At 40.3% G+C, this 9,284-nt stretch overlaps 1 protein-coding gene across 1 annotated transcript; it reads left to right on the forward strand.

The window, feature by feature from the left end:
• Positions 1-1,106: 1,106 nt before the first annotated feature.
• LOC309843227 (uncharacterized protein) lies at positions 1,107-3,509 on the forward strand (the record flags this gene model as incomplete). Its single annotated transcript, XM_082688566.1, has 2 exons — positions 1,107-1,265; positions 3,064-3,509. The coding sequence occupies 2 exons, from the start codon at positions 1,107-1,109 to the stop codon at positions 3,238-3,240; spliced, it is 336 nt and encodes a 111-aa protein (XP_082544692.1). The 3' UTR covers positions 3,241-3,509.
• Between the last annotated feature and the right edge of the window lie 5,775 nt (positions 3,510-9,284).

Consider the following 9,284-nt stretch of genomic DNA (forward strand, 5'->3'; position numbering starts at 1 on the left):
CTGACTATATACAAGATTTTGGAATTATAGTGTTTTACTCAGTAGTCTTCAGCCATCATTTTATGGCCTCCCAATGTTTCAGATGAGAAGTCTAGTGTTCATCAGATTCACATAATGAATAAAGTCTCCTTCCCCCTTGCCTTCATCCTGCTTAGATTTTCTTTTTTTAATGTGGGTTTTATAAATTTTTATTATTTCTGCCTATAAATTTGTGAATCTCTTCCATATGCAGACTCAAACCACTCAGCTCAGAATTTGTTTCTATTAATTGTCTAGTTATTAATTTTTATTCTATTCCTTTTATTTATCTGGAATTTTTATTTTCTATAGCTTTAGATCTCCAGATAGCTGTCTGTCTTATCTTTTAACTTTTCCCTGAAGATCCCATCTTTTTTATTCTTGCCCTGTGTTGTGAAATTTCATTTTCTATTTGATCTTCGAGATCAATAGATCTGTCCTTGGCAGTGATCCTTCTCATTTCCAGTTTCTCTATTGACATTTTACACTTAAAAATTATATAATATGTGTCCTAGAATACATTCTATGCTCTAATTGCTTGTCCATGTGTATTAGCGATTTTTTCAAGGTTTTTTTTTCTTGACTTCCCATCAATTCCATTTCAGCTGCTGTCAACTATTCCAAATTAACACTTGATCTTCTGTTAGTCTTCTAAAGTGATACATTACTTTGTTTTGTTCTGTATGTATCCAATCAGTATTCACAAGAGTCTACAGAGTAGCAGCTGAATTTTGGAAGGAAGGCATTAAAATTTCTGTCCTTGTGGCTCCGTTGACAACAAACTGGAGTGTCGGTGCTCGAGCGGCTTGCAGCGCATGTGCGGTGATGCTTCTGGGCTCCGCCGTGCCTGCTGGTTGCCTCGGCTGCCGCTACCTCAAGCCGTTGCCGCTGCCGGGTGGCGACAGTGCGGAGCTGCTCTGGCTGGGCCCGCGGGGGGGGCCCCGGGTGCCGCACGACTTTTTCGGTGCCCAAAAATAAACACGCCATTAAGATGGCGGCTGGATGCGAGCCAGTAGGCGGAATTTAGGATTTTGTATCTATGTGGCTGCGAGTGATTGGTTGTGTAATCTTGGTATATATAGACATGCATGGGCGGGGGAGAGAGAAGATCCCAACAGCTACGCAGAAATAAAGCTTGCTTCGCTGAGGTCTCCTGGTCGTTCTTGCTGGTGAGAGCGACAAGTGGTGCCGAAACCCGGGAAACCCGAAACCTACACCGAGGAGTTCTCAGTGAACGCAACGATCTGGTAAGTGTGCACAAAATTTCAGATAAGAAAGTTCCTAAGTATAGGACGAGAAGTGAGAAAGTTCCTAAGTATAGGACGAGAAGTAAAAGGGTTCCTAGGCATAGGACAAGAAATAATGAGATCAAAGTTTACTAAGATGGGAAGATTACCGATGGAGGTGCTTAAGGCTAACGGCACTCCGCTAGACTCTAACCATAAAACAGTTAAAAATGTTATCGAGGAGCAGGTCAGAGAAGCCTCTAAGGCAGGATCCAGCAGAGGGGGAGAAAATTCAGAGGAGAGCTCCTCTGAAGATGAGCTTGGGGAAGCCATGACACACTTAAAATTAAAAGAGGAAGTCCCTAATGAACTTTAAAGGGAAAGACATACAAAGAAGCTGGGAAAAAATATGACTCCCTAGCACCCTCTTTCGGAAGGTCAAGAATTCCTACCCCTGAATGTAGGCCTATAGCGCCACCTGGAGAATGGCTGCCACCATATAACACGCCATGCTCCCGAGGGGCATGCGGTTGTCCAGAATGTAGAAATGCAGGATGGAGGGACATTACAGACTTTACTAAACCCTCCCCTCTTGCATACCCAGTGTTAGAAGATCAAAATCAACAGAGGTTTCATCAACTACCAAAAATTAGTAGATCGATACCACTAAAAGAAGCCTCTACTGTCTTTACAGATGGAAGTAAAGAGGGCACAAGAGCTTATATCATAAATGGAATCGTGAACCCAGTTATAGTTCCTGCCAGGTCAGGCTCAACAAGTAGTGCTACTAGTAGTGCTCCTAGTGCTCCAAAGATTTTCAGACACTCCCCTAAATATTATTTCTGATAGTCAATACGTGGTAAATGCAACAAAAAATATTGAAACAGCCATCCTCTCCTTAAGTGATTCACCTATTCCATGGATCTTAAGGCAACTACAAGAGGTTGTGCAACTGCGCACTGCACCATTTTTTATAGATCACATCAGAGCCCATATGAGCCTACCAGGACCATTATCTGAGGGCAATGCTCTAGCAGACCACAATAGCCATTTCCAACTTATTTGCCCTACCTTAGAACAGGCAAAGCTGTTCCATAGCAAATGGCATGTGAATTCTAATACCTTAGGATATAGATTCCATATCACCAAAGAACAGGCAAGAGATATAGTAAGAACCTGTGGGAATTGTGCCACATTACTCCCTCAGCCTTCCTTAGGGGTAAATCCCAAAGGCCTTCAAGCTAATCACCTATGGCAAATGGATGTCACACATGTACCTGAATTCGGGCAACAAAAGTACGTACATATATCAGTGGACACTTATTCGGGTATCATAATGGCTACTCTCCTCATGGGGGAGAATTCAAAACAAGTCATCACACACTGCCTACAATGCTTCGCAGATTGGGGTATCCCAAAACAAATAAAGACAGATAATGGACCTGCATATACATCAAAATCTATCCATCAACTCCTAAGTCAATTTGGTATAGTCCATACTACAGGTATACCTTACAATCCACAAGGTCAAGGAATAATTGAACGCGCCAATGACACCTTCAAACAATGCTTACAAAAAATAAGAAAAGGGGGAATAGGGGACGACTACAAGTCACCCCGTGATCTTACATCTCTCACCCTTTACATTTTAAATTTTTTGTCCTTGGACCATAATGGTACATCTGCAGCGGACAGGCATGCAGCGGTTACCGAATGCACTCTAGCCCAGACGAAGTGGAAGGGTATACTCACGGGCCAATGGAGAGGCCCTGACCCAGTCCTAAGATGGCACCGAGGTTCTGTTTGTCTTTTTCCACAGGATGCCCAAGTGCCTATCTGGGTCCCAGAGCGACTGATTAGAAGAATCGATCAACATGGCCCACCCCGTCCTGATGCTCGGCCTGATAGCGATCCTGGCAACACCAGCATCCCTTCAACAGATGCACCAATGGGCAATAGTGAAAGCCTGGCCGTTCCCCATGCCACTGACAAATGAGCCCGCCATCCTCCCTCCTGTATACCTACTTTCATTCCCATGCCCGTTTCTGTAAATCCTAACAATTCGCCTGTATTGCTCTCAAGACATAAAAGAGACTTTGGGATCACTGCAGCCATTATTGCGGCTGTAGCAGCCTCCGCAGCTGCAGCAACTGCAGCGGCTGTAGCTCTCACCACATCTGTAACAAGTGGACATTCTCCAGAAACTATTGACGACTGGATGCATCCAATCACTTTCTGGACTTTGCATAACCTCCGTGGCCTATAATGACCTTTCTATTGCTGCTAATCTGTCGAAAGAGTTAACCAGATGAGATTGACATAGCTCCATTACGGGATTGGGTATTTGTTGTAAATCCTTATGTTCCGCCGTTTTGCCTCATTATGTAAACAACAATGTAGGCAACCGTTGGCGCTAGTACAAGCTTGCATGGCACTGGAAGCTGGTACATTTCCCCAAATCTGGCTGGCAGCGCTAGATCGGTAGTCAATGATGGGTACGATTGGCTGCATGCACATAGCAACCTAAGCCAGGAGTTCTTCAACCATGGGGAATTATCCGATGACGGGTAAGCATGTTCATGGCAGCTGACAACCTAAGACAGGCACGATCTCCTGCCTTGCATGCCTAATATAAAAGAAAGGGGGAGATTTCGGTGCCCAAGCGGCTTGTAGCACATGCGCGGTGATGCTTCTGGGCTCCGCCGAGCCCGCTCGTTGCCTCGGCTGCCGCTGCCTCAAGCCGTCGCCGCTGCCGGGTGGCCATGGTGTGGAGCTGCTCCGGTTGGGCCCGCAGGGGGGCCCCGGGCGCGCACGACTTTTTTGGTGCCTAAAAGTAAACATGCCATTAAGATGGTGGCTGGATGCGAGCCAGTAGGCGGAACTTAGGATTTTGTATCTATGTGGCTGTGAGTGATTAGTTGTGCAACCTTGGTATATATAAACATGCATGGGCGGGGGAGAGAGAAGATCCCAACAGCTACGCAGAAATAAAGCTTGCTTCGCTGAGGTCTCCTGGTCGTTCTTGCTGGCGAGAGCGACACTGGAGAGTGTTACTTTCTGCTGAAGAACGGGGCAGAATTGGGTGGTGCCTGATTTCCTTCATGAAAATCAAGCTCTTTCCTAACCAGTGGCACTGAGACTGATGTTATTGTAGCCTACCCTGAAATTGCTATGAAAGTCAGGGTTGGTCTTTCCAGAAGCACAAGTAATCCTTTCTGTGGAGATTTCATTGCTCTGTGTTGTTTGGTTTTCCCAGAGATCTGTGAATCCCATCTTGATCTTGGCCTAGAGAAGGCCAAGTTCTCTTCCCAGCTCTTCCTTGCTGACTCTCACTGCTCAAGAAGAATGTGGTCCCTTCCTTGATCCTAGTTGCATTGTCTCAAAGTACCATTGTCTCAAAGCATCCCTGCGGTGATATGACTCTAGAAAAGGAGATGGGAAGGAGATGTTTAGAGATCAGCACCCTAACTTGTTACATGCACAGGTGTTCAAACTCTGAGGCTATCAGGTTTGAATGAAATGTTAACAATTCACAGATATTTTCATGTAAACAACCAATAGTGACCACTGTACCAGTCAGGTCATCATTACCACCTTTATTGTGATAATCTCATACCTTTAATGTGAGCGGATAAGTCTCATTTCCCAAGACTCTTGGACAAAAATGTCATTTAACATACTTCTTTCCATCAGCTGTAAAAACTTTGTGGGAAGGCAGTACCTACTTTTTGTTCTTTTCTTGTTTCCTTGAGTCTTTGGCTTTGATTAGTATGGAGTCAAAATTATACAAGGTAAGCAGCTGAACATAGAGCTTCCAGTAAGAAATAGTGGAGAGGCAAAGGGAATAAAAATGCAATAATTTCTTGAAAAAAGGACTTAAAAATTGGAGGATATTTTATCTCTGTGTCATATAATATCTCACATGGCTCTTGACTGTTGCTAACCACGGCTAGCCGAACGATTTCCAACAGGTAAACTGTAATTTAGCCAATGTTGTGGAGTTGTCCATGTCAACTGCGGGTCAAATATGGCTTCACCTGTCAAGAGCTGCAAAGTAAACGCACAATTGTTACTTTACTGAAGTGCATATAATTTCAGTTTCTTGATCTATTCTTTACTGTGGCATGATCAAAACTTAAGCTCACACCATTTTCCTACGGAGTCATCTTCAGTGCGTGAGAATATGCTTTCAAGCTATAACTGCATCAATACCCGTGGTTGTCTGTTCTATTAAGAATAAAAATGCTTTTTTCTTCCCCTCCAGAGCTGTCAAAACTCCTGATGCTGAAGAGTTTATCTTGGAAAATGCAGGTTCCGTCCTGCTACCCGTGGGGAGTGGAGAAAGTCCTTTATTTCATAATCAGTGTCATCTGAATGATGCCAGCATTTCTTAAAATTGTGCAAATATGTACTTCACTAACTTATGTTTTTGTGTATTTTGGAAGGTAAAATGAAGCACTCATCTGATAGGTGATATGAAAATCAAATATTGTATTCTGTTTAAAAAAAGTTACATTTGTTCAACAAAGCCTCACACATCAGTGGTGCTCTGTTTTAGGTTAAATAGCACTAATTTCTCCTAGTTTCTCCAGGAATTTGACATTTTATATGAAGCCTTACACAGGTTGGAGGCACAGTTTTACTATCCATTTTTACGTGTTTATAACTGACAACTAAGTAAGTAAACACCAGTTTGGTTTTTAACCACTCCACTTAATTCCACTCTAGTCCTGTACATTTGCTTTAATTTTATATCCTCTGCCTTTTGGACCGAAACGACTGTTCCTCAATCTTACTTTGTAAGCACTATTTAAGAACAAACTTCTTTGGTAAACCTTCTGCATTTCTCAGTCGTCAGATGTTGGGATCAGATGGCTAGCCACACATTCAGTTTCTCATGCTATACATGTAATGTGTATATTACAGTAGCTTACTTTATATATACTCTGTTTTGTCAAATGTCAGTGCATAAGTGTTAGGAGATTATATGCCTTTTCTACATTTAGTGAATTGCAACAATGATTCTGCTAGGAAAGTAATGATAGTCAATACATTCATTTTAATAAACAACAAAAATATGTCATTATTTTAAATTGTCTGGTAACTGATAAACATTAGCTTAATTGAATAAATATGATTTGAGATCATAATTTTTTCTCTACTAAATGTGAGTTCTAGAATTTGGTGAATGGATCTTTATTAGGCCTTGCGTCTATTTTCTACAGCACTTCGAATGGTACCAGTTTAGTCTGTGCTCAAAAAATGCATGCTATTTTATTTAATACAGAAACAAATACAGTTAATCCCTATTATTCACAGATTCCATATTTGTGAGTACGTCCGCCAACTAAATTTTATTTGTTAACCCCAAATTGATACTTGAAGGCTTTCAGGTCATTTGCACACATGTACAGAGTGGCCAAATTTTGAGTCATTTGACCATACATGCTCCCAGCTGAGGCTGAACAAGTAAAGCTCTGTGTTCTTGTTTCAGATTTTATACCATAAACAGGTTTTATTTTGCAGTATATTTAGTACCCTCTATTGTTATTGTTGTTGTTGTTGTTTGTGATTTTCTGTTTAAAATGTCTCCTAAACATAGTGCTGTCATGCTGTCTAGTATTCCTAAATATAAGATAACTATAAGGTGCCTTGTGGGGGAAAACACGTGCGGTGGATAAACTTTATTCAGGCATGACTTAAAGTTAGTTCTTAAAGTGAGTTCAGTGTTTATGAATTAATAGTATGGTACATCCAGGAAAAGGAAGAGAAAATTCACCAGTCTGTACCTTTCTGGAGACCACACCAGAAAGTGCTAAAGTAATATCTATAGTATGTGATAAAGTTATGGAAAAGATGAAAAAATGGCTAAATTTGGGCTTTCAACTGATTGAAAAAGTGCAGGATATGACACTGTCATTAGGCTGAAAGCCAAAGAAATTTATGCTCTTGTTTACCAGGATCAGGAGAGCTGTAAACCCTTTTCTGATTGTGCTGGCTGGCTCAGATGTTTCACAAGGTAATACAGAATGAAAAATGTTAAACTTGCAGGTGAGACTGGCTCTGCAGATCAGGGGGCTGTGGAAGAAGTTAGGATGTTCTTGCTATCTGTGGTATTATAGGAAAAGGATTATGTAGAAGAGGTGATTTTCAATGCTGACAAGACTGGCTTGTTCTACAAGGAATTTGGCAAACGATCCATATAACACAAATGGTGTTTGGTGGAGGAAACATGATCAGAGGCTTGCCATCCTGCTGTTTTTCTGCCTGGAATGCATTTGCTATCATTCCTTCTAGGTCTGGTTTATATTTTCTAACCTTTTAAAACTTCCCTGAGTCCTGCCTTTTTCTCATCTTTTTTTTTTTTTTTTTTTTTTTTTTTGCTTCTGTCCTGTTTCAGGTGGAATTTTCTGCTCTTCCTCATTCCAATAATAAGCCATCTTTCTCATAGATTGTAGCACATTGTATGAAACATATCACTATAAATATATCCACCAGACTGTGAACTCATTTATGGCACAGAAAGTATATTTTAATTATAATTGTATGCCAGTGTCTCATGCAACACTTGGAACATTTACTAATAATTGTTGAAAGAAAAAAGTAAATGAATCAGTATGGTTGTTAGAGCAGATAACATTATGTGTATAATTTAGACAATGCAAAATTATAGTAAGTCCAATAATAATAAATAAATCTGATAATCGAGATACGTACATGTTCATAGAATTTATATATCTGGAGAACTTTACAAACCTTATAAATTAATATTTTCTTTTTTTTTTAAGATTTTATTTATTTATTTGACAGACAGAGATCACAAGTAGGCAGAGAGGCAGGCAGAGAGAGAGAGAGAGCGAGGAGGAAGCAGGATCCCCACTGAGCAGAAAGCCCAATGTGGGGCTCGATCCCAAGACCCTGAGATTATGACCCGATCCAAAGGCAGAGGCTTTAACCTACTGAGCCACCCAGGCACCCCAAATTAATGTTTTCAACTGAATATTGAATACTTATGGTTTTGTTCCTGAAGAACTGATGGAAGAAACCACAGGAATTACTTCCAAAGCATTCTGTAAAATAAGCAGGGAGATGTCTTCTTGATAAACTTGAAGAATTTTCTAACTTGCTTATGCATAAAGCCAAAAGTTGACTTACTCAAAGACAACTTTTTTTTTTTTTAAGCGAAATAAGGACCTGAAACAGGTACTGTTAAGAATTATACAACATTCTGTCCTGATTTTCTGATTCAGAAATTTAAAAATTAATTAAAGAATTTAAAAAATAACACAAACAATAAATTTCTCCTTTGAATGATGAAGCGAGGATTTAGTCCTTTCTTGTAGCAATGGCACTTTGCAAAGAAGTTTAAACACATCAGCCCTATATCCTGTATTAAGATTAAAGAACTTGAAAATGTAAGATTTATTTAAAATTTCAATATATTGGCAGTTTCATAGCTTATCATTAAATGTTGCAGTTTTCCAAGACTTAGTTGTAGCTTCCTTCTTCTATTATCATGTGTTTTTACCCATGTCCACCTCTTCAATTACCATTTATAAGAAGATTATTCTCTAATTTATGTGTAATCTATATCTCTCATCTATGACCTAGGTGTCTATATTCAGCCAGCAATGTAGCTTCTGTGGATTTATTGAAAGCATCTCAAACTCAATATTTCTAAATGTACAATCATATTTTTTCTTTCCAAACTAGCTTTCAGTGTGTCACTATTCAATGAACAGCACCACTATACATTTAGATTTGCAAATCTGGTCTGGGAGTCTGTTTTGCCACTTTCCAAGTTTCCAATATCCAATATATTTCCACGCCCTCCCTGTTTGGCTTCTTGACTGGATTTGCAATCCACCTCTCTCAACTTCCAGTGTACTACCCCAAGGTAAACTACTATGAACTCACACCTGGAATGCTATAATAGCCAACATGCCTTTGGCCTCACCAGCAAATGTCTATTTGCATTAGGCTTCTCTACATGAATAGAACAACTAGGATGGATACATGTATATATGTACATATACATAA

This window comes from Mustela nivalis (genome assembly GCF_964662115.1).
Source record: "Mustela nivalis genome assembly, chromosome: 10".
NCBI lineage: Eukaryota > Metazoa > Chordata > Mammalia > Carnivora > Mustelidae > Mustela > Mustela nivalis.